The sequence below is a fragment of the Bombus flavifrons genome, chromosome 9 (assembly GCF_040668555.2).
Source record: "Bombus flavifrons isolate JBK064 chromosome 9, iyBomFlav1_principal, whole genome shotgun sequence".
NCBI classification, from domain to species: domain Eukaryota; kingdom Metazoa; phylum Arthropoda; class Insecta; order Hymenoptera; family Apidae; genus Bombus; species Bombus flavifrons.
In genome coordinates, this window is record NC_138450.1 from 2,547,977 (window position 1) to 2,575,536 (window position 27,560).

The 27,560-nt window shown below is 33.5% G+C and overlaps 1 protein-coding gene across 2 annotated transcripts in view; it reads right to left on the minus strand.

Annotated features, from left to right (window-relative positions):
* Nucleotides 1-27,560, minus strand: part of LOC138183021 (SAM and SH3 domain-containing protein 1) — a 373,195-nt gene that overhangs the window by 48,177 nt on the left and 297,458 nt on the right. For both annotated transcript variants that reach the window (XM_069119538.1, XM_069119537.1), the window contains exon 4: nt 22,647-22,693. In XM_069119538.1, coding sequence (XP_068975639.1) covers nt 22,647-22,693 — 47 coding nt within the window. The remainder of the gene's footprint in view (nt 1-22,646; nt 22,694-27,560) is intronic.

Consider the following 27,560-nt stretch of genomic DNA (forward strand, 5'->3'; position numbering starts at 1 on the left):
TCTACGCTAGATTACGGATCTGAATACAGCTAAAGAAATGAAATACAGATTTATGTCACCTACTAATTATAACGAATACTATATCTGCAATAGAAACGCGTTTTTACATATCTCAATTTTTCAGGAATTCATTCGTAAATAAACGTTCGTAATCTGCTCGCGATAAAATGAAGATTTATAAGTTGTAACACCTTCGTCTTGGAATTCCTCGTTTTCTGCATAGTCTCTTATCTTTCAAAGTTAAGCATCTTTCGCTTCCATTCAGTTCTTTGCTATTGTAAGGGTAATAATATTGATATAATTTGAGATGGTAATTCCAAGCACTTGAGTTTGTATACTTTTAACGCGACGGCACGTTCTGCTTGTATTTCTCAACGCGCAATTGAATCACCGGTTGCAATCAAGTGGAATTCCACTAGAAAAAAGAAAAATCGACTTGCATACCATTATGGAGCAGCCACGGTAACGCGATTTACCGAGTGCGATTCACAGTTCTGTTATCGTTGGTGACGCTGTAGCAAACCATTCATTTTTATTCTCATTGTAATTACTTTCCAGAAAATACGATGTAATACTGTTACGTAATATTGTTCAGTCGTATAATCTTATTAATCCTCTTACAGCCGAATTTTGTTTCGAGTGCCGGTAAAATTTTTGTTTTAATTAATTGCCACTAATAGTATAAGCCATATCGAGAACAAATGCATTAATCGCTTAGCTGATTATATATTTATAATTTGTCGAATATAAAATTGCACTATCAAATACCGAATAGTGTATATAATATTATTCGTGAAGCGTCAATGAACGCTTTATATGAATAGAAGGAATTATTTTATATTTTATCAAGCACGGAAACAAAAAAAATCCATTATGTTGTATTTTAGAACTTAAAATTATAAATCGATATCGTAAATGTTCTGGGTTACATTTCAAACTTTCTAAATGTCCCATTTGTGATACTGTTTGTAACAAATTCAGCATTTTTACGTTGTTATTAATTGAGAATGAATCAATTGGTCACGTGTTTCTTTTCAAACAAGTAAGAATGATAAATATTAGTCAATGCATTCTCAACTATCTATCTATTATAATCAGATGTTACAATGATACACGATATTACAATAAAATTGCAGTCATGTTTTACGTTAAATTACATAATAGTTTAAAATATTTAATTTAGTCTAAATGTAGAATAATTAAATTAAGAAAGAAGTTGTCCAATTTCTTTTTGTTGTTTGTTATTTGACAAAGCCATAAATAAAAAACCAAACTGTACTTGTTCGGAATATTTCTTGTAATTAGAAACTTTATTTATTCCCTTGATGCATATGAAATACGCAGGATCATAGAAGATTTTGAGTATCGTATAGAATTATTAATGGTAATTCGAATCATAAATGCATAGCTGCGATATTTTATAGCGTAAGTACTCTGAAGCAAGTAAAAAATTAAGTCTGCTATATTGAAGAAAAGACACAATCCATAACACGATGGAGACGATAAAGCGGTCTCAGCTTAACTTTCTTAGGGGTACATCAATCGAAGATGGTGGTAATAAAAAGATACGAGTATATGCTTTTAACATCATTCTTTGCCACTTTACAGCTCGTGTCGGTCGCCTCTCACGTAAGAATCATAAAACAAAGCACCACAAATGAGAAAACTTGGAACTTTTCGATGTTCTAGTAAATTTTACTTTGCAAGTAATACTGGTTCTTCGCTGCGACCCTCGTGAGATTTGAGAGAACTTCTTCTATGGTAAAGAAACGAGCTATGACATATTTTTACGCCTTATAGAAACACCAAATAGAGTTCTGTCTAGACTGCTGTTACCAGAATATTGCAATAAAATGTCTATGAAATTCACGATTATTATAAATGTAGTATTCCTTCCACTGATAAAATTCATTTTTCGTTTTGTTCATTTATAAGAGAACAAGAATATTTTTCCTTAGTATTTGATTTTTTAAATGCGGGTAGATCGTGTTTACGTTGAGCAATCATTAAATACGTTCCTTGCAAGTAAAATTCACTCTTCTTCTTGTTGGTTTAAAAAACGACAAAGATACTTTTATTTAGTCTCCGATTTTCTACGCGCAAATGAACGAATAAAACTATTCTTATTGAACCTCAATTTCCTAAATATAAATCGCGAATGATATTCACAATAAATAGGATGAAGCGATTTGATTCATTGTCGCAAATATCCGTCTCCTATTGCAAATAAAACTGATTCCTTTTTTTTCATTGAGTTATTTAAGAACAAAAGTATTTTTACTCGCCCTTTGATTTTCTAAATAAATCACGAACAATATTCCCAATAAACAGGGACAAGCAATTTAATTGTGACATATAAGACTACAATTTCGTTTTCAATTATTAAAATTATATCACTAGCCTGTTTTAAAATATGATAATAGTATGATTAACTAAATTAAACAACAAATCTGTTATATCATTTTATACAACAGATAGCAGGTATTACTTTTTCTCGCGTAGCGTGGAAAGAACAGCGTCCAATTATCATGAATTCGTAATTAATGTCTGCACATCGAGTGACATTTTATCTCTGGCGTACCGTAATTTCTCTATTCTCCTTCTTCTACGTTTCTCTTTTCCCATTGTCCGTCCCTTGGTCGGCATAACAATACACGTATGCAAATCGTGCCGGCTTAATTGCGACTGTTTTGCATGCGTGGGACATCCGGGTGACAATCGTCGTATCGCGATCGCGTGTGATATCGTTTGCAACCGTAGGGACATATCTGCATTCCGCGCAATTTTTCATCTCCTCGCGTGACTACGAGGGGAAAAGGATAGAACAAACTGAAAAGTGAGATAAGTTACTCGAATCTTTACGTAATTGTACGGTTGGAGAACTAATTAGGGTGACGCGGGCGTAGATCGTACAGCCAGCGATCTTTGTTTGCACGTCATTGGTTTCAATTAATATTAGATAAACGCAATGTGCACCGTTTCAAGACATTTTCCTCTGGTAATAAAGATATCCATCAACGTTACAGATATAATAACTCACTTATCTAGCGATCTTCTGGCTTTTAATGACTCGTTTCGCTTCTACTAAAACTAAATTGTGGCATAACTACGTACGTTTGTTACCGTTTGTTACGATCTCGTGACTTATATTTTCATATGAATTGTGTGAATTTTCTCGTACGATAGGAGTATTAATGATGTAATTTTTGCAAATTAAATACCTTGAGATAATAGTAACAAGTTTAGTAATAATAAAAAATAGTATTTTATAAGATAGTTTTAAATTTTGCAAGTTTTGTGACTGTAATATTTAATAGAAAATTACCAAATTGCAAAGAAGAAATTTATAATGCACAACTTGTCAATTTACGCTGAGAATTAATATCCTCAACACTCTATGTGTAAGAAGCATCTCAACACTAATATTCTCTTTTAATTTTATTCCCACGTTACACGCATTCTTTCCCGCTTTAAATTTAAAAAAAGATCTGGATAATTTTAAAAAACTAATATAGACGTTCATCAAATCGAATATACAGTGAATTGCTTAAGCCATCCATCCTTCGATGTATTCTGCAAACGTATAATTTCCAGGATATGAAACGTTGATCCGCTACTAATCACGTAACAGCTTTTGCGACGAGTCGCGCGAGAGCTCAAAGTGGCTATTAAATAGAAAGAAACACAAGAGAGGAGGAAAGAGAATAGAACGAGCGATGGAACAAAACCGAGACAGTAATAAAGAGAATGAGAACTAGACGCTTTTCACTTCGTGCGAACTCGTGACGTTACACTTCCGCATAGCTCACAAGTGCTTCTTCCCCCGAGCCGACTCCCTCGCTCGTGCGAGAATAGGGGATGAAAAAAACGCCGTTCATGGCTATGTACATACATACAATGGGGCAGAAAAGTTTTTTTACGTGTTACTCGCACTGCACGGTGAGCTTTAAATCGAGAATAATCGACTAAGTAATTAATTGAGTAAGTTAATAGGATAGTTAGTGGCATAGTTAACTAAAACGTAAAATTAATTTTAAACGACTTGGTAAATAATATGTATATATATATATATATATATATATATATATATATATATATATATAAATTCGTACTGTACTTAAAATATAATACACATAAGATGAATGTAAAAGAACGATATTATAGAAAATAATGTTTCTTCGGCTGACAATTGGATGAAGTCTAACGTGGAGATATGTTTATATCTTCGTTATATAGACAAAAATTATAATTCAGCGAAATTTCGCACGTTATCAATTAAAGTATCATAAATTGTCAACTTATTGACGAAAATTGAAAACTTTCAACGCTAATGGAAGAAAAATAGTCTTTCAATAAATTTCTTACGTAGATATAATTTTAACTTCATATTAAAATTACATTTTGCAAATTGCTTGATAGAATATTTGGATACGTTCCATTTTATTTTTTACATATTTCCTATTGAACGAGATATGATATTTCCTATCAAACAAGAAGAATTGGAATATTTTTTCCTGTGTAATATCTAACATTCGATTTATCTCTTAAAACTATTTCGTTTTCCGATATTTTCTAATTCAGTTCTATATATTTAGTTATTTAATATTTGGAAATGATATATTTACACTCGTGTAATATATTACACAAACATTTTTTTGACCCACTGTATACGTACATAGGAGCACTCGGCGTGGTGTCGTCATGGCAACAACACTGGTTTACGCGTGGTATCAGCCGCAAAAGCAAAAGCGTGACAAATAGGGAGAAGAATAGACAATGACGATGTTCCAGTCTCTCGACGGGACTCTCAGCTTCACCGAACTGAGATCGTCCGTGCCTGTAACATTATCCGTTCGCACGCTTTGGAGTTCATCCAGGTTTCACCCTCGTCTCATCTCACATCCCTTTCCAATCCTTATGTTACTTTTTGGTGCGTGGAAAGTTAAACGTCAGATGGCATGATTAATCATAAAATTTCGAAATTACCGAGAACCTAGAAAATAGAAGAAGAGAAGGAAATGGAGCCATTGCACGCCAATAAACCTCTATAGCAATGAAATTCAGACTTTCCCCTAGCGAAGATCGTAAAACCTATTTTTGTATAAATTTGGATTGGAGTTGATATTAGTCAGTTTAGTATCACAGGATTAAAAAAAAGTATCGAATTAACAAAGAAATAATTTAAGAAATATTTGGAATAAAGTAATTAAAAATGATTTAAGAAACTTGATGATTTAAGTCAGTATTAGAGGAAACGAAGCTTTGTTAATGAAACATAAAAAAAATTAGATATATTGTAAATGAAGAAAAGTGAAACAAGTCAATTATTTAGAAAGATAAATATAAGAATTCTAAACGTAGTTTTTGATGACAAGAGAGATGAGAAAAGTCAAGCTTGATCACACTGATATATGTCCATATATGTCACGCTCTTCAAGCATACACCTTGGAGCTCATCCAGACTTTACACCCACTGCTCTTATCTTCTTTTTCATTTCACGTCCCGTGTGCCTTACAAATTGTATGCTTTATTCTCAACACCTGCACACGAGCAGTTGCATATTTTTCAATTAGTAATCAAACAAGCGGTTTTGAATTCAAAGTATAATACATCACTACAACACATGAAAATATATTATTAGTACACAGTATAATTCCAAATATTACAATTTCAGTTTATTAACAATGAAATAAAATATGAAATAGTAAATTTTTATCAAACCTTTCGGACGAATTGTAACATTCTATTCGGAAAAATTGTCACAGAAATCAAAATTTATAACCACGTAATTTCAAATTTCAATAACAAAACAATGAAATATTTTTCAATATATATATATATATATATATATATATATATATATATATATATGTCATAATTTCTACTATAAATTATTACACGAGGAAATAAAAACCATTGGTTTCTCAAAAACGTGTCTTAAATAAAAAGCGGAAAGATTAGTTTCTTTGTTGTGCCTACGTGTTAGTTTAAAGCAACAACGTAACTAAAACTATTTCCCTGCCTGCCTTGGAACTCATCCAGCTTTCACACCCTCCTTCTATACTCCATCCTCCCCTCTAAACTTCTACAGCTCTTGCATCCTAAGTGTCACGTGCTGTGACACCCACGCTGCGAACTTACCATATACCCACTCGCAATCCAAACTATTCTGCTAATAGTTGCTAGATCAACCGAAAATAAATTGTGCATTCAATACTACGATATACATACAACTGTCTACAGTAAATCACGAAAGTATTATTTGTTGGAGTTTCATAAACTTTTCTAAAGTACAAGTGGTCACAGAAGGAAGCATCCAATATTAACTAAACGCGACATATATGTATATACATTGAGAGTCAAAAGGGAACATACACCATGAAGGGATGGAATATATTCAAAAGCTCCTGCGCGTCTGCAGACCGAAGATTTTTATGCATTTGTGGGAAATTTAAAAATACACACAATTCGCATAATATGCAAAAGTACATAAAGTATGCAAAGTCTAGCAGCTGTTATGATATTTAGTAGGCAACACAAATTTCTACCTAGGTTCTACTCCTTTATTTGTTTTTACAAAAACATGATTTTGCATAAATATCCACAGCCTACACATAGGCGTGTTAACTCAACTGAAAGGTATACCAAAGCTTCTCGCTTTGCATTTTCTGAAGTAAACTATTCATTAGGCGAGAGAGATTTATTGTAGGTTCATGCTAATTCAATTGATACTCTTTGCTCATCTTCTTAAAGCTCGAATAGTTTTCCATGAAATCTATCGACCGTCGTCGTATATTTCTACTCATTATCGTGTTATAATTAATAGCACGATTTCCACTCAGCTACCGTACCACTGGTGCGATATCGAGAAAGTGAAAAATGGATAGTCCGATAATATCGACATACTCTCGTCATTTATCTCTCTGTTCATTTATTCGATGTCGTTAAAGGTGGCCCATTTTAAGCCGGTATTAATCTGACTCTCGCTACGGCGCGGCTCGATGAAGTTCTTAAAAAGCCACATTATAAACTGCTAAGGTTACTTTTTCTATATCAATGCATCTTTCCCATTACTGCAAGATAATTTTTAAATTTAAGTTCCGTGAAGCGACCGAGTTAAAACTGATTGGCATTATTCTACTAAATCAAGAGGATCTTTATCCTTATATAACTTTTTTTCGTAGTGACGAACCGAAAGGATACATATTTTGTTAATTTTTTACACTTCGAAAATTTTTATCATACTATCGATTAAGAATAAGATTAAGAATGTAAAACCAAGAATTTTATTTGAAAAAGAAGGGTTAAATCTCGAAACACCTGAGATTAATTAAACAAAGAATATTATTTTGATGGGTAATAAATATCTTTTTAGAAGAAAGATTTCATAAAACAGATTTCCTAGCAATTTTGCATTTTTCTTTTCCACTTATTGTTTCATTGAAATTTTAAACGTTCAACTTTGATGTCACTAAATTACCAAATTTCACAGCGTAATTTGTTCATAGTATACGATTATTCAATAAGAGTGTTACATCAAGTATGAGGTGGAACGCGGAAGAAAAAGAAGAAATATTGATAATAATGAAGCAGTCGAAATGACTCACTGGTATGGCATACTTTAACCCACACGAACAGGACACAATTTGCTAAATTTGCATAAGCGGAACATGAACAATCTCAAAACGTGCGCGCTGATAATGCAGACTCTACAGGGAAGGAGAACAAACCTGTTATGAAAATCCTCGAGCGGCGAAAGCGGGGTTATAAGTATGAATAAATAAGCGATATTAAGATTCACTTCCTTTTTTCTTCCCTTCGTCGCAACGCTTTCTTCTTATGTAGACACAAAGTTCTATTACTTCACGGTTGGTGTAATGTCATTCCTCTTCTCCTTTCTCTTCTTCTTCCTCAACAATTTACTTCATTTCGCGGCGCACTTTTATCAGAACCTCGGGCTACTTCTTCATTTTTGCTCATTTTTTCCTAGACATTATTCAAGCTAACACCAAATAAATATTACCCCTTTTCGCGAACAAAAGAAATTTGATCCGAGAAAGTTTGAGCTATGTTCTAATGTATATACAGTGCGCTCAAGTTACGTGAGAAGAGTTATTCTTAAAACAGTAAGTTTGCTTTCAAATACTAATTAACAAAGTATCTGGAATATTTTAAAAAACTCACTATGTATATTGGAGGAATAAGTCTACTTATTAGATATAATTAATAAGTATAATAATAGTACGAAGTGGCTAGAGTATTAGATTAGATCGTATTAATTTTCAACAAATATCTTTAACGTCTAAAACTGCTAATTGTTTCTTTTAGGTACGATTTAAATTATTTAGCTTTTACGTATATAAACACATTTTCTCCAGAATTCAGTAAAGTAAGAATTATTAAAATAGGCATTTCATATATACAATCTGACATTTTAGATGCTTTGTTTTATAATTATTAAATTCCAAGTATACAATTCATTTTCTAACGCGCACATAGACAGTGAGTTATTAAATCTTAAATAAATAAATTCTTTGACTTGTATCTAGGAAAGATCCTATAAAAAGTTGAAAGTGTTTTTTGTACCTAATAACAGAAACGCAAGAAATCTTTTCCATGAAGAAATATCTGTTTTTTAAATCCTGAATTCTTCGTTACTTTATTACACTGTCAAAGGGTTAGCTAAGCGGACTTGGAATTTTTTTGACCACACGTGTGTAAACCTGAGTTTGCAGAATACATAGGAATGTTCCTTGACCTCGTCCTTCTCATGATCTCGTGGTGGCACGTAAGTTTGGAAACGGCTGGAAACTTTCTTAGCTGCAAGTTGCTCTAAAATAATTCAGAAAAGTCGAGTAAACGCAAAAGTTCGATCGCAAAAAGACGCGAGGAATAGCATATGTGTATGCGTGTGTGAGAGGGGAAGAAAGAAAGATGGTAAAAGAGTAGAGAGTCAGGGAATAAGGTTTAATAACCCGTTTTCGTCAGCTCGGAGAATTCTTCTCGCGTTGAGGTACAACGCAGAAAATCGAGAACATAGCGGTGAAAAGGGCGTACGAAACTCTGCCCGTAATTTACGGAGGAACGTGCCGGGGGTCGAAAATCGGGAGCAAATATCATTGCCAGCTTCTTTTTCCCCGGTGGTCCAGTTATAATCAAGGGTATACCCGTGAGGAAGCAATTGAATTTGTTGGCCACCGTTCCTACCATTTTCTGTTCTCTGTCTTCCTCCCGATGAACTAATTATCGGAGTCTCAGTTACACGTGCGGTTACTGTCTAAACTTTTATTGCCGACTAAATGAAAAACCAATCGCGCCACAACACCGGATGAGTCTTTCCAAACTGCGAAAAATTTAATTTGATCGTTCGGTGTCATAACAAACCGAATTTTAACTATCTCAAATGCATCATGCTATAAGCTTGTACATATATGGTATCAATATGTAAGACAAATAGTACATTCTTTCTGTACAAACCGTTAATTTGTTAAGTATTCAATAAATGTATAAATAAATTCATGAATGATTTCAATATACCTTATTTCATATAGGTATTCCAACATTTTGGTCGACTCATAAAAGTAGTGTGTGAATTTCACATAAGTGTGCCAATTACTGAGAAATTAATGACTAGACGCGATACTTATTAACATTTTAAAGACTCAACAGATTTATTGACTATAATATTATTTACTTATTAGTTTCTGATCATTTTTTTTTCAAATGATATACAGCGATTTTTGCATAGAACACGAAATTCATTCCAATTATTCAAAATTTTATGCAGATTTATGCACGAGGATGCACGTAGATTTTGTTTCTTTTTCAATGGAAAGATCATGTATTTATGAAAATCGTATTGCTCTCGGAAATATATCAAAACATTTTTGAATTCTTATTTCGTTCATTTATAGTTCTTTATTGTTATAGTTATTATAGCGCAGTTCGTGGATGTCATATACGCGAAACAATACTAAGGTACGTCATGCGTGAATTATAGAAAATTTCTTTGACCATTATTCAAGAAAATGCATTTCGCACCTCTGGTAAGGAATCTCTGGGAATTGGATAATTTTTCACTCAGCTACACCCAGGTATTTTAAGATGCGGTAAGGTAGAAAGTTCGGCGGGGGCCAAGGCGAGACAAGGCGAAAGGTCGAAACAGCCACGAACAACACGGGAATATGAAGTCGAAATTCAGGGACGCCAGGATGTCACAAATGCAACCAGCTGTAACGCAACCAACTCTTCTGCTGTATTTGTCTTCTTACGCAGCCATTCTGCAGTGTCTTGCTTGCCTTCCATTCTCCATCTCGATTCCTACTTGCGTTTTAGAATTTATGATACTAATTTAACAACTGAAAAGGTTTAGCTGAGATACAAGTAGTTTTTATATTTTATAAGGATAAATGACGATCTATTTATTTTTGTTTAGTACTGATTGTAGTATTTGTAAGAATTAGATTTTATCTTTGAGTTGTAAGCATTGCGAATTATGTTAGTTTTATTTTCTACTTGTCCGAATTGAAATTAGTTCACTTGAAAAGTTTCATTTCTTATGATTAGATGTATAATATGGACTTGCTCAGAAGTTTAAAGATAAAGATCGCTCAGTCACAGTAGACTGAATAAATAATCGGGCATAGAAGTTTCTAAATTACCATCTTTTATTGCAAAAAGTGGAAATTCTTACAGTTACTTGGAAGTATATAATTTCATTCTACAATATCATAATATTATTACAATTCGCACACCTTAATTTAATTTTATTTCCTATTCTACAATAAAATGAAAAGTTTGTAACAACGACATTCATTACATTATTACATAATTTTTGATATTCAAGCTTCTGGTGGATTAAGAATATTCTATACGACGTGGTATAATTTATTTTATGAGAATAGAGAATGATATTGATAAAAGATTAAATTTGTAGATGATGATTATTCGACACACTATAATGTTTCTGCATAAAATTACAACATACATGTAACATTTAACATCCTATAGTTTTATTGTATTTTCTGAATCCTATCATTTGAGTCAAGTAGCGTTAAAAAGAGCATTGGTCCATTTCACTATCTGTTCTCACCTAGCATACGTATACGTAAGAGCAAGTGTTCTCACCTAGCCGTTTACCAGTTTCTGCTGCATTACCGAAAAGAAAGGTATAATGAGAGCGTTGCAAAGAATACACTGCGATGAACGCTCTGCTAGAAAAAAATTCCGTCAGACTGTAAGGCAGCATCATCCACTGCTCGTTCCTCTCATTTTCTGCTTTCATTTACCTTAATTCCTTTTCTTTCGCTTGGTTTAAGGGCTTCTTTCAACTTTGATGTTTCGTAAAATTCCTATTTCTACGTATTAATTGTTACTTAACGTTAAAAGGTCTACTTTCTATTTATGTAGATAATAAATTACCTCTAATGGTATAATAAATATTTTTATTCTTACATAATTACAAATGATTCATAAGGGTTTCGACTAAATTATTATTCTTAATTTTCATATTTTAATTTTCGTTTCAGATTATACATCGTTGACACATATAATATATTTTATTTCACGTATTTTTCAATTTTCCTGTCAGACGACTGCCTTACAATGCAAGAATATTAAAATTATTGATCGAGTTTCATACTAATTAAGTTTTTATCCATTACTTACTATCAGCGATCTGAGAACTAGTTAAAATGACAAACACATTTCTACCTTTACTCAAAAAAGAAAAAAAAAAATAAGAAAAAGGAAGTCTTTACTATTCTAGAAATACAATACAAATCATTCGAATATAAACATAAAAAAGTAGAAAATAAAACTATAAAAGATTATTCTTTTATAGAGAATTAATAGATAACAGAAATTCAATAAAAAACAAAATTGAGTGATTCTGTCGTTACTTGTCGCTGAGCAAGCAGGCTTTATTTCTCACGCAACTTTAAAATTTGATGCATGTGTCGGAGAGGAACATTTGTTCGAGCCCCTCTACGGCTTCTCTTAGCTTTTTCCTTCTTTCTCTTCTCGACCTTTCATTTTGCCTTTTACATTTTACTCTGTTCCTCGACGTCTCTTCTTCCTTCGCTGTGTTGCTTCCCGTTCCGGTGGCCCCCTGCGATAAAGAAAACGGTATTGGACCTTTCGTTTTCGATGGGCAGGTTTATTTTTATTCCATACGATTCATTCGATTGAACATGACTTGTGGTTACAGGCACGGCTATATATTTTCGATATTACGAGTCGACATTCCGACCCCATAGTCCCGCGAGTCTCTTGTATTCTTTACATGTATCGTTCTTGCCTGCCTGTTCGCTATCCACTTTGGTAAAATAGGAACGATCCTCCTCGGAATAGTAGTGGCTTCTGGTGGATTCGTAGCCCAGTAGGCGGTATCGAGGATAGGTCAGACGATTTTTCGCAGTCTACTTCATTTAAAAAATTAATGTATGTTTTCTACAACAGATACGGACGACACGTTTATTATAAATAAACGGATAAAAAATTATATTTCCTTGAAAAGTTTTTCATTGATTGTCAAAGTAAGAACAAATTGTAATATTGTTAGAAATATGATAAAGCATTCAGTTTTCTAATCAAATATTCTTATTTTTCCGATCAAATTTTTATTGCTATTAAACATGCAAATTTTTTGCGAATAAGTAAAGAAGTACTCACTTTCGTTAATTGATCTTTCAATTGTCTAAAAAGTTTAAAACCAACCTTATTGATATTTTATTCGAAATTTTTCAATATTTACATAGCTCTAATAACATTATGAACGACATTGTCCAAGAAATATACATATTTATTCCGATAAACCTTAAACACAGAAGTAACACCTATTAGAATTACTAAAGGTTTAAACAATTACTGTTACAAAACTAATGAAAATTTTGTGAATCAAGTTAGAGTCATCAAAAATAGTAAACCTTCCTCTGCAAAATGCTTTTTGTTCCATTTCGATCATACTTTCCGTTGTTGAGATATCGTCGTTAGGAGTGCCGAATTGTTCAACAATTCTCTACCGCTGTCTCTCTCACACGCTCGGACCTTTCACTCGTGCCGCGTCATTAACCAATCACAACTTGGTTAACAGTGCGTTGGTCATTGACAGACAGCGTCTACGGTCTTTTTCTTTTTTACTATTGCTACTATTAAACATACGCGTTCCCTGCAAAAGATGTTGGTCAAACTACTACGGTCTATCATTCATAGTTCTATAGACTAGCAGTTATACTTTAAAGTGCTAATATATCTTCAGAACAAATTTTGATATCGACTTAGATCAGAATGCATTATCGGGGGTAAATTTTTGACTATCCTTTGGATAAGTAATATTTAAAAATTTCGTGATTGTTCTAAGCGTACTGTTTATAAAATTTTGATGTATTATTTGCTGACACCTGCTGCTATAGTTATTTTTTTCATTAAATACAGAAGAAAAAATCTCATAGAAAGTTATATGGTCATATTACATTAGTTTTTACATAAAATTCTCACATCACAAAAATTATTAATATTCTTTGAAACTCTATTCAAGATAGAGAAATTCTTTCTCTAAAATAGTTACGTGAAAAAAGAACTGCAAAAAGAGATTACAGTTCGATGTAAATTTAGCTTTCTATACTTTTTCGTAGCCAGAGGAAACAATATTCTCTAACTGTGCTCAACGAAGTGCACATAAATTGGATTGTTTATTTAGTTTCGCAGGTCCATTAAATCAAATATTATTTTTACTTTGACCAAATGATCCTCGAAATGAAGCTAGAGACATTTGTTATGGAATTATAACCGGCCGACAAGTTTGCAACAGCTGGGAACAGGCGATTTAAGGAGTATAAAGTCTGACTTAAAAGTTCTTTATGATTTGCAGTGAGACTCATGCACTCGCCAAACCGTCATTCGCGTTGGTACAATGGTAACTTGCAATTCACGAAATACACGCCTTGATTATTACATAGAAAACTCATTTGTTTTCTCGCCTTATGCAAATAATTTCCAACAAAACGCGAGCACGCGTTAATTATCCTATCGCGCTGTTTAAATAAACGTATGAACTGTATATTACGCGGGAAATTTAGAAAATTAGAATATATTCGCTATCTAGATAGTTCAGTACATTAATTGCATATATATATTGTTAGTTGTATATTTTTACGAAGTCATAAGAAAAATTATATAGGTATAATTATATGATGATAACTTTGCTACTCCGGTATCTCAAAATTGACTAATCCAAAGATTACTTACAGATACATTATCAAAGTCGAAAGAGTCAAGGAGATTAATATCAAACGCAGATATTGCTACCGATTTAAATATTTGCCACGCTGTTTAGCCAAGTTTCTCACACATCCATATAGAATCAAGGATTTTAGATGATCAGATGATCAGAATATGCAATGACAATGGCTAGGGCATTACCTAATTGCGCAGCGACTGCTACATGACAACCAATTACTACTAACGTATTTGACCATTTGACCGAAACAGATAATTATGTCGATTAGGTAATCAAGTGAAGTAATAGACGTTAGGTGTGTCGTAAGAGAAGCAACCACGAGTATCAGAGGTGTATCTGGCGGATCTGGTGAGTTAGCTTGACGATAAGCATCGAGTTGGAAGCATGATAATTCGTTCCAGCTAACATTCATGGCGCAAAGGTAGCTAATTAGGTGGTGCTGTTGTCGGTGCTAATAAACGGATGTGTTGACGCTAATACAATATACTGTCGCAGCACAGAGCGAGAGGATCGGGTAGGTAGAGTAACTAACGGCACGCCTGAATTATCCATTAATGGACAGCGATGTTGCGGCCAACTCCGATTCATTCGATTATTTGCGACACTGTAAATAACAGTTGAACCGCCCTTGAAATGAACGATTTCTGAAATATTCGTATCCGCATTCGTTTAACACGTTGATTCGCACGGTAATCATCCGTGACCCACGTTACTAAACTTTTACGACTGATAAAATTTCATGGACTATCGAATTTTTAACAGTGAAAATGACTGGTAATATTGTCAGAAAACAAGCGTGCAAATGCGATATAATATTTTGCAGAAATTAAATGTATGGTGCAGTGTATTTCAATCTATCATGACTTCCAGGGCAAAATATATAAAATTCGCGTGACCGTTTACTTTCTTAACTATAGCGTGCGCGAACGAGTATCTAGATATAAACATTTTTTTATTTTCTGGCGCAAATATCATAGAAAGATTGGATATTTTTTCTTCGTGTTCTTTAGTTTTTGAATATTTTACAACGATTTTAAACAAAATTTTCAAATATTGAAACTTTACATTTATTTCAACATTAGTTGGATAATCGTAGTATGTTGCCTACTTATAATCCTTTGTTATATGAAATCCTTTTGTTTCAAATGTCGCATAGTATCAAGACATAGATACAGTGTAACAACTAGTTCCGTGTTGTTTTACTATTTCATCGAGATACGAAGGTTATCTTGAATCTTATAAATACAACGTGTAACATTCGACTCTGTAATTCGAAGGAGTACTGAATATTAATTAAAAAGTATATATATACTTCATTTTATTTATATAGTTTTATTTATGCATTTATTGGTGATTAATCATGACTATATGACTGATAACATGACATTTCTTTTTCTCCGCACGTTTGTCATAGAGGTGAAAATTTCTTCAAAATAAAGCACCTAATCGTTTTTTTGATTGACACGGTCACACTGACCGGGATGAGGTTGTATTGAATTTTGAAAATGTTCCTCAAGGGAGGGAAATGGTTTATGACAGCATTGTTCTACCAGTTAGTTGTACGTAGTGGTACCCGTGATTGCCTAGCGTGCCAAGCGACTATGGAACAAGTTGGAATTTCCCTTAATTTGGGCGTGCAGATATTCACGCCGCGTTGGGTGCCAAAAACTCAAATTAAGCTTTACAGACATTTACTCCTCTATCAGTTAGTATAATTGCAGATCATTCTAAATAACAAGTAAAGACATAAATTAAGATTTTTTAACTTTTATTTCGTAATTTCTTCGGTAAAATATTTTTAAAAACCTGGAGAAAATATTACAACATTCCTTGGCATTTCCTCTTGAAGAGAAATGGATTGGTTCGATCGAGATTAATCGTTTTGGATGAATTAAGCAATAATTATGTACTCTGATGATCTAATTTAACAAACTTCCAAGAAATGGAATAGAAGAATTTGATTTCGAAATCGCTCATATATATCGATGCTTTGCTAACGAAAAGATGAATAATTTATTTTATTTAAAACGAAAGCAGATTGCATCAAAGATAGATCAAAGGTTGATGGTACTTCCTGCGGAGTAAACGAGGAAAACCGAAGACGAGAAAATAATCGAAAAGGGGCCTTTACCAACGAAGAGAAATATATAACCGGTTGAGTGGTTTTCAATAGATCATTCTGTAGAGACGATGAAGCTTCCGATCAATTCGATATAAGTTTGAGACAGAAATAACAGAGAACAAAGAAATTACACTCGCAATAACGATTCCATCGACTTTCGGTGAATTTTTTTGTATATCCTGTATATGATTGCTAAGATAACGAGTTTGCAAGCGGATTCTCTTCTCTCCGAAACTTTCAGACGTACGTTCACGCTCACTGGTACAAAATAGTTTGTCCTATATATAGATACAAGACGGGCTTTTCTGCTTTCTTCAACAAACAGAGGGACCATATTTTATAACGCGTTTTTACAAAGTTACAACGAATACTATATCTAACGCAACACGGAATATGTATGTGTATATGCACAATAAATAAATATAGAAAAATTTTTTCGAACGTGACAATTAATATTATAAATTGAACAAAAATCATTGTAGTTACACGTATTTTTCAGGGTACAAGTAAGGAAATATTATCAATACATAAGCAACAATAAATATTTCCCAGTTACATTTGCAAACGAGTTTATCATTTATATAACAAGTTATCATTAAAATTATAGACACGTAGTTATAAATTAAATGTATAAAGTGAAAATTCAAACTACAGTGTAATTTTTGTATACAATATACGTGACGATTCTATAATGTATTTGTTATAGGGAAATTATGGTCCTCGAGGAAATACATGTTGGCTATTTCATTCCTTATTTGAACAGCTGAACTTCCTTAAACAGGTGCAGAAATTAATAGCCCCAAAGAGCATTGATGTGTTCACTATTAAAACGCACATGTAAGAATAAGCAGTTCATCAGACTTGCTTCCACGACAAGACTATACCACCTGCACAATTTCGCAAGAATTCATTGCTCATTGATATTTCTTAAATTATTCACGAACAGTACACTGCTCAAAATGATTAGAGGATCGCTTTCCATCTCACTGAAATTTTTATATCAACTTCTTATATCTGTCCTTTTTTAAAATGATTGTTTTTAAAATCAGTCTTTTTTATGTACGAAGTTGATATATACGAATAAATTTGTAATATATTGTGAATAATTGAAACGTAAATAAATGTAATTAAACGCAAACATATTGAAACCTGATTAATAAAATGAAACCGTTCAAAGTAACGACCCTTCGATTATTCCGTACAGTGTAGCTTCTATAAAATATTTTAAATTCTATGAAAAATCAATCCAATCGATTGTTCTCAGTCTTTCCCTGCACAGTGTTGTTGCAATTAACCATCTCTTGGATTCCAGTTAAAACAAACACTTGCTTTGTCGCAGTTGAAGCATTTCGCTCAACAAGCAAGCAAGCTGAGCGAACGTGTTTGTGTACTCCGGCAAGCTTCGCAAGTTTTGGTCTATGCTTGAATTCGGTAGCTTGCTGTACTCGGTGACAGCAGCTAAGGCCTGTAACAATCCGACATCGACGCCTCTTACATGAAATTACTGTTAAACGCATACCATTTAGAGTACGTTCTTGATCTAATCTGATTTATCTTTGTCGAATTGTCTACGTGAGAGTAAAACAGAACTGCTAGATTACACGTTTCTCCAGGGACTTTGGAATTACTTATTATTTATTTGACGACAGTACACTGAAATATTTCTGAAGGAATAAGCGAAAACTTCGCGAGAGCATTTATGTATCTGGATATTTATATTTAATGTATATTATGCAAATATTCAAAATAGTTCTACTGTATGTATATTTTGATGGAAAGTCACCTTAATATGCATCAACTGCTAATGAAATTAAAATATTTGGATTGAATATCATTAAACAATATAAACAGATACCGATATGTTAATCAGTTACTCGATGTACATCTCATGAAAAATTTCGAATTATTTCGACGCATATCTATTTACGGACTCTGAAAAAACCGGCAGATATTCAATCCAACATTTAACTTAATACTTTCCAATATAATCATAACAGTCGTGCCTTATTATTGATCCAATGAAATTTTTAAATCTTTTATATAACGCGTACAATATATATATATATAGATAAACGTTTTCTGTGGCAAGTGTTGAAATACCTTCGTGAGCCACTGTACGTTCACGGATAGTACGAGAGGACGTTCCTCTTAATTATATATTCATAGCAATGGAAATGGTGAGGCCGAAGGAGCGAGGATAGAAAGTAAAGTCAATAGAAATGAAATATCAATGCTAACCTCCTTGGCTTGCGCGCCAACTGCCTCTCCAATATGGGATCTAAAGTGTTTTTCGATATCTTGAAAAATTCCAATGATACGACGCGGCCATTTCGGCCCTTCTTCTTGATTTTATTTCTCGTGCTCGATGTCTACCTTCGATATTACTACGTTCCAGAGCGTTCCTGCTGCACCGCTGCAGCCGTGGAAATCGACTGTGGATTGAAGTGTTTTTATACACCTAGTATGATGATAAGACGTTTCTTCCGCTCTTTTTTCTTCGATTTTCACCGATCGATCCACTTTGAAATGTGGTAAGAAAGGTCAGGAGTCCGATATTTCCATAGTGGCCAGAAAGTGTCACACTTTAAAGTTTTCATGAATTACTTTGAATTTTAAGTAGTGAATTCAACGTTTATCAAAAATTTACTTCTGATTTAGTTCTAACTGTCGTCCATGAGTCTATTTTGACATTTCTATTTTATGTTTCGATTGTGAAAGTACCTGATGAAATGCAGAAAAATTACGGACGTAAGGAAAGAACTAAAATTAATTTTTATAATTAGCATACTCATGTCGAATACGACACTGTGACCTACAGTGCATCGCATCAGCGTCTAAAGATATTTCGAAAAAGAAGAACGTATACGAACATTTTTGTGGTTCACGGTAAAATTATATCGTAGTGCTTTGTCTGTTAAACGCAATTCGTGCGCGCCGTTATAAACACGTAGGTCCGTGGCTATTGCTATTCGCATAATCTGCGAACAGATAAGATACAGGACATCATTGTTGTATAGAGTAAAGACACGCAAGGGTAGGCATATGCGGAGGCAGCTGCACGCATAAAATGGACCGATCTCCGCCAAGCGGAGAATTTCAAAGGCGCGTGGCGAACTTCGCATAACGATGCAGTCTCCCTGGAATGGTAGCACGGAAAGAAGATGGCCGAGTACCATCGTGAGCGCGCTAGCCCATTGTTGCACCATTTAGATATATTTCATTGGGAGTGACGTGCACGAACGAGCAACGTTCCTTCTTGGAATAAGCCTCTATACCGCTTCGGTGAATGCATGCACCGTGTAGAACCTTAGTCAACGCATTAAATAACTCCGGGACTGTATTCAGACCAAATATTTCCCCTCTCTCTACCCCCCCAACGCTCCCTCTCTCTCTTTCTCTCTTGCGGATGAAAACTCCGCCTCGCGACCACTTATTGTACCTACTGATATCCATAACTGTTTGCTTTACAATGCCACCGCATTTGATAATACGATACGGATTATGCTGTTCCATTAAAGAACATCGCAAAACTAAATTGAAAGGTCAACCAGAACGGACAACTTCGTAAAATAATTGCGATTCTATTTAAATGCCTATATTCAATTATAATTTACTTTAAATGGCGAACATATTTCTGCCTGAATACTTTTTATTCTAGGAATTTTGAATAAGATGAAAGTTAGTTCTTTTAAATAAAGGTTGCAGCGTGTATCTCTGTTATTCCATTCTATACGAAGCAATTGAATATATATGGATCTAAAACTGATTATAAATTTGTTCTTTTTATTTTGAACGACGGTATTTAATAGTTTGATATAACCGACTTTGGACAAGAGATCTACAAGTTTAACGAAAATTGTTTGTCTTTCTAATGTGTAATATATGTAAATTGTTTGTATGTACGTATTCTGGAGTAACTTCTTGCGTATTTGACAAAGTATTGGCTATATTTTTGTTCTTCAATTTCCTTCTTTGTTTGATTTTCAATTTTTGTACAACGTTGCGCATTAAGTACTCATAAAAGGTTTGGGATATGATGTACGTTAAACAGATTGATAGATGTAAAAAACAACACATTTAAGAGAATAATATATACATATGAATCGTTACAATGACTGTTCGCATTTCAATTTATTTCGAAAGTCATTGTTTATATGAATATACGAGTATTAGAATGGTGTGCCAATTTGAAATGTTTTATACACCAACCAAAATGAATTTAATATTTCTTTGTATGAAATTATTATATTTCTTTCTTATTTTCCATGCAAGTGTTACATATAGGATATAATAAACTAGATATATCTTTAAATATAAGGGAAGAATTAAAAACAAGGATGCAGGCAATAAAATAAGAAAATTGGAATATATTGCTTTATCCTGATATTTAAATCTGTGAGTCGTATTCATCAAACAACGATTCCAAGTTTTAACAAACATATTTCGAAATCACGCAGAGGCAATCGAAACAAGGGAAACGGTTCATAAAAACATATATGCATTTTTTGTTGCTTCGGTTGTGAAATATAAAGCTCAACGAATTTTAAAATGCGTCGTTTGAAAATCGAATCAAAACGATGAATTGTAACAGAAACGTTTTTGTATAATCATCGAATCGATTGCTACCTGAAACGTAAATGCTAATGCATGTACCATATTTCAATTCGGAAAAATATTAGAACATTTCCTACCTTTTCTTGCTATAAAAACTTTAAAAAGTCTCTTTCTTCATAAATATTAGGTTGTAATATATGTCGGAGATGAAAGGACATCGGAGCCTTCCCTTTGGAACTCCGGGAAAATACCTTAACACCGTAATCTAGATTCTATCATAGGCGTAATTAAACAATTGTCGTCATTCGATCCGATTGTATTTGTTCGAGATTTGTGATAATGAGCTTGGGCTCGAGGCGCCAACCAGTCGCCGAACGTAGCCGCGGTCACGGGATGGACGCTTTGTCTAACAAAGATATGGAGTAATTCTATAGCTCTCCTTAAAAAGGAAATAGTTGTAACACTCGACAGTAAACATTCCAACGGTCTCTGTCCCGTAGCTTGCCACTTGCAGACCCTATTCTTCAAGTAAGATGATCGCCAGATGTCGATGCGTTTCCACAGTACACGTGCAGCTTTCCCTCGAGAGCGGCTAGCATCTTTTTCTAACCACCGATATGGAGATTGACCAATTAGCAGCAACGCCAATTTCCCTTACTTTCTGAACGAAGGCTATCCTCGACGAATCCGATGATCTCGTGTCCCTAGACACACCCCATTGTAGTTTTCCTCTGTGGCATCATCGGGACGGGAAAGTCATTCTCTCTCGCGATCTCATCGACTAAAGAAGACTTTACGACTAGTGATTATTTCACATTTTACCAACAAAGAGTCAGACCTAGATTTTGTGAGTACGTTCATCTATCATCCCGTTGTCCGCGGATTCGTTATTGAACCTAGGATCATTGTCATTAGCTTCTCGAGTATCTAATTACCACGGTTACTTGTCAAATTCTGTAATAATCATATTTGCACTAGTCAATGTCTTTTCTATCGCATAACGACAATGTGTAATCCAAACGAAGATTCGTTTCACGTCACTAACCCTAATTCTAATGTAAACCCGACATATATATTCGTCCTATTTGCATTCTTCTATTATATTAATCGGAGAAAACAAGACGAATATATATTACAACCTGATATTTCTACAATTCGTTCTCTGGTTGTTTTTAATAGATATATACAATTAACGTAGTTTCACCTTACTTTAATTAAAAATAAATATGGCTCTCAGAATATAGCACCAAACCAGTTACTTATGAACATATTATGCTTAACCAACTACTTAACAAGTTTCTGAAACATAAATCGACGAAATATCTTAGAGCACCTATACGTTATCAAAAAAGATAGACTAACTTCCTAAAAGTTTGTTATTATCATTAGAGTTTCGACAAGAATTTCTATAAACATCAAGGAAGCAAGATGTTATCCTTTCACATATACATTCTCAAATTTCCTGTTCCTTGAGATATTTCGGTCTAACGACATCCTGAACTAAGATTCGTTTGAAATTTATGCAACACGAATAGGGCCAGTCTGTTAATAATATGGTACTCTCATCCAGTTGCTTGTCTTTGCCGGTTAAAACAATGAATACGTCCTACTTTTACTTGGCAAATGAAAGGCACTCGTAGAATTACTGAACTGGAGTTTTCTCCAAGTCTCTTTTAAATCTTAAACAGTGACAAATGAACCTACGAAGTCCATGCAACCAAGCGACTTACCGTTAGGCGGGAACTCGTAGAACAGCGCAGACCTTGGGCTCAAACAACTGGAACAAAGGAAAATTACGGTTAAAATATGCTAACAATTAAAGCAGCGATACTGTTTGCGTCCTAATTTGTTGGTTACTAACCAAAGTTCCGCAATTTTCATTTTAAAAGCGAAGAAGCGATCGAAAATTACAAACATAGAAAGAAACTTTGGCCATTTCTAATTTTGGTATAGTATACCAATTTTTTCCGGTCAATGTTTCTTAGCTTGAATTGTCTGTACATAATCAGAGATTCATTATACATATATTAACACTAGAACACTATCGACTTTTAATATGGAGATGAATACCACTATACATGACCAGTTAGAATTACAGTAATATGATAAAAATAAATATGTAAATATTTGCAGACCACAAGAGAGAAATATGATGAGTACATTTTTGCTAATTTTCTGGTTTAAATGTTACTTTATGATCGAACAGGAGGATTTTAATATAACGTAATTGAGAATAAACAACCTGTTAACTCAAAAGATGCAAGGTTTTCAAAAATATCTAGTAAGTTGACACGAACTTTTTTAAAAGTTGTACACGTAACGTAAACGTAGCACAAGTATTGTATCTTAATATTTTCAACGTTCTAATATTACAATATATTACAATATATTCAATATATTATATATACAATATTACAATATATTCAAAATTTTAAAGAGTACAAAAAACACATATTTAGCTCCAAAACTGGACAAGGGAATAGTTGCACTAATATGAAATCGATTAACGAATTTCAACATTGCTTATCATATCTTTTGCTCGCAGTCTCCAAATTTAAGTTCTTTCACAAGTGCATGAAAAAACATCTACGAATAAAATATTAAAAGAAATTTCCCAAAGCCCTACGCTAATTTCGGTTCTATGAAACCACTTCGATTATTCAATAAAACAACCGTGTGTACCTCGATGCGTAACCACACGTCATAAAATATTCCGCGCTGACTGAGCAAATAACATGGCGCGAGAAACAACAAATGGCAATGGCGGCTGTAGCCAAGGCACAGGCCATCTTGTCCTCTTAAGCCACGGTATTTGTCCAAGTATTCCAAGTACTCAGCAGAGTAAAGGGGTCTCGGTGATCTCGAACGGTAGATCATGCTGGAATGCGCGCACAATGATTTCCGGCTAGCACCAAGGATTGTGTTCAGCAAGACTAATCGTCTTATTGGTCTGATCGACAAAACTGGTCCCCGATTCTATCGATCGTTCTACAAAGAGATCTATCGTTGGGAACACAAGCCAAGTCTCGTAGAGGGCACGAACGTATGCGTATGGCTAAAGGAAAGGGAGAAGATGGAGAGCATCGGCTAGATCGACAGTCCACATGCCAGAGAATTGGTAATAGATGGCAACGTGGCATCCATGTGTCCCGATACAACGTTCTGTAATACTAACCGCATACTAATAGCGCCCTTTGACGAAAAGCTAACATCTCAACAAACAAACCATGTTGCGATTCCTGTTCAACCCCTCTTCGAACCACTCTATGATTCTCTCTTCCTCTCGCGTCTCCTTTCTCGCTCACTCACTAGCTCTACTAACTACCGTTCTCTTCCCTTTTGAGTCGAGCAAGATGTGACGATTACCTCGAGTGACCCCTTGTCCGAACCGTCCCTGAATCGCTTATGTGCGAGCGGACAATGTTCGTTACACCATCTAGTTTATTGCTGGTATCTGATCACTGTACTACGGATTTTTTGGTGTTTCTGGGGAATTTGAAAGTACAGCGATTTACAGAATACACGTAATATGCAGAAATATGTAAAATATTCAAAAAGTAATTGGACTGTAGATGTTTATGTAAATTTATATTTCGATGAATGGAACTAGACTAACGGAATCTAATAATGATTCATCCAGGAAGTATTATAACGAGTTTCATACTTTGCATATATTATATATTTTTACGTATCGTGCGCATTTTTTGTATTTTTGAACTCCCAAATTATCTTATACATGCAGAAACATCTACGGTTTAATGTAATAGTTAAGAGGTAAAAAAATTTTTACTTCTAAGTTCTATTCTTTTAAACGCACAAATAAAAATACGAATTTGTAAAAGATCGTTAATCCTCAACGATATGATCGTAATTACTCGAAAATAGTAATATTTTTTAAATATATATTATATTTATATCACATATAGATTTCGAAAAAGGAAATTTTTATTCCAAAAGTCGCACGTTAATTTCATATCTGTGATTACACTTATTTTCTAAAATTTACTTTAAACTGAAATTTAATTAGAAATTCACATTGAAATTTTCTTTTTCCTATATAATTTCTTTACACAATGATCTATATACATAGAAAGTACGTATATACGAATATTAATTAAAAACGGAAGGACAAATAGATTTTCGTTTAGTAATTAATATTTTATTCGCTATAGCATAATTTGTTGAATAAAATTTTTTAATGGATGTACTTTTAATTTTTCCAGAGAAAAGCCACGTATATGGTTAACAGTGCAGAGGACATTTGGATAGAGACGTAGAAACGGCACGTATTCAATATGCTGCATTAACGTGATTCGAGTATAATCACGCGCGATACATTTGTAATAACGGATGAATTTACGCATAAATCGTAGCTTCCATCATTACTTCGTCGAAAGCAGACGATCGTCCATGGAATTCCTGACGATATCATAGTTTCAATCACGACAACCTGACTAATGAAAGAATAATATTCGTAGATAATTGTAACCTTTAATAAGATCAGGATCATTACTATATCATTATATATATTCACCACCGTTATAAAATAATAATTTTCTTATATCACTTAGGCTTCAATGCCTAATTATCGACATTAAATCATAACGGTTTATCAACTTCTTGTATGACGTTTTTAATGGTCACCGAAGTCGGTATTAATTCCGTGCTGCAATAATACAGTGAGAAATACAAAATATTGAAATATCATACATATTTGAAATATAGGAGAAAAATACGGTAAGTCACACTTTCCGCTTTTTACAAGAGAACAGCTTCGAAATTCAGTAACAGGTTTTTCGTTTGTTGCTTTCATTCGTAATAAGTGATATTGAATCTGAAGAATCTAAATTAAATTTAACATTGAAACTAAATTCTGCTACACACATGTATAAACTTCTTGAAAGTACAAAATCGGTTAAATGGAGTCCTTCTATGTATGAGCTGGTCAAAAACCATAATGATCGATTTAACATAAATTATAATAAAAAGTATTTAAAATATAATAATATTGCAAACGATATCTTCTTAAATTTACCTTGTTAAATTATTTAATTTATTATTATTTATGACATTCTCTTGAGATAAATGAAATTATAGAAGTAAACAATTTGTTCTTTAAAGACTGAATATAAATCTTGTATCTATGTAATATCATCTGTGTAATGGAATACAAAAATTCAGCACTAGTAGATTTGATCAATTTGGTTTTTGAGAGCCTCATATAAAAAATAGGAAGAAGAAAATCAAAGGACAGTTCTCGCAATTAGTAGCAATAAGAACAGGCGTGTATATCTCTCAATTGAACAGCAATTATGAATAGTAATGTTATAGTTGCAAGCAAGAACTGAACACACATGGCGACAATAATGGACGATCTCCAGTAGAGAACTTCATAACTATCAGCATTTGAACACAATGCATACCTGAACTTTAATAGATAGATGGTCCCAGAGGGCGTAGATAATTCCCTAAGAGACACCGTCCGAAAATTTATAACTTTCCTGGAGTGAATTTCTCCACTTAATAAAACTTTTACAAGAATACATCCAAAGCGGGAGAACAAATTACATAACGTCGAGACAGTTAGAAAAAGAGAAGAATTTATTGGGACTCTGTGGTCCAGACTTTTAGATATTACATTTTTCCGGAATATTTCGAATTTTTTTTTACAGTTTTTTGTACTTTAAAGCCCTTTAAAAATTTAAAATTCTTACTTTCAAAACTGTAAATGTGTTAGATCTACCTTTAGCTATTGAGACACGAAGAAACGTTTTATATAAAGATCGTTTGATTTCATGGATTTCACGTGGAGATTTGATTACTAGTAAAAAGATATTATTTCTGATTTTCAATATTATCGTCATTAATCTAAATCGAAGATCGGATATTACAAAGCAGAAAGTTAGAAACACTACGCTTTCGCCTAATTTTTATCGTAAACGGTTTTAGAAATGGAACATGGGAACATCGCGATTTAGTAACGGTTATAAATCTAACTGCGAAAAAGGCTTTAACGAAACTTAATCTTTTAAACATGATGAAGTAGCTGGTGTGCAATCGCGGAATGCATCATTAACCGTGTGACAAACGAAGATCCCACGCTCGTATCTACAACTATAAATTAGTAAACAGGATCCATCGGACACGTGTATCTTGACGCTAATGAATTCTATGATCATCGTTTGTGTTACACTGAATCCAATAATAACGTACAAGACATTGTACAACACTTCATCTACTTAAGAAATAAATAATTAAGTACTGTAACAACGAAATTTATTTGTGATTACTATATTATCACAGTTTCATTACATTAATTTATATTGTTATAGTTAAAAAAACTCAGGAATTAGTATTCAGAAACTAGTTGGTACTTGACAATTAATTTATATTCAGATTTAGATGAAAGTTTACGCGTTTTAGGTGAATTTATAGTTATACGAGTGCTGTATAACACAGCATGGATCATTAGGTATGTGATGCTCAGTGGTTGAGGTATTTTATGCTCCGTCTGCTCATGCTATTGAACAACTCCAATCATTTGATTTGACAAAGAATTATACAGACTGCGAATAATATCTTATGACAAATTACATTATATTTGAAACTTCATATTTTTCATTATTTTCCTAAATGGTATACAT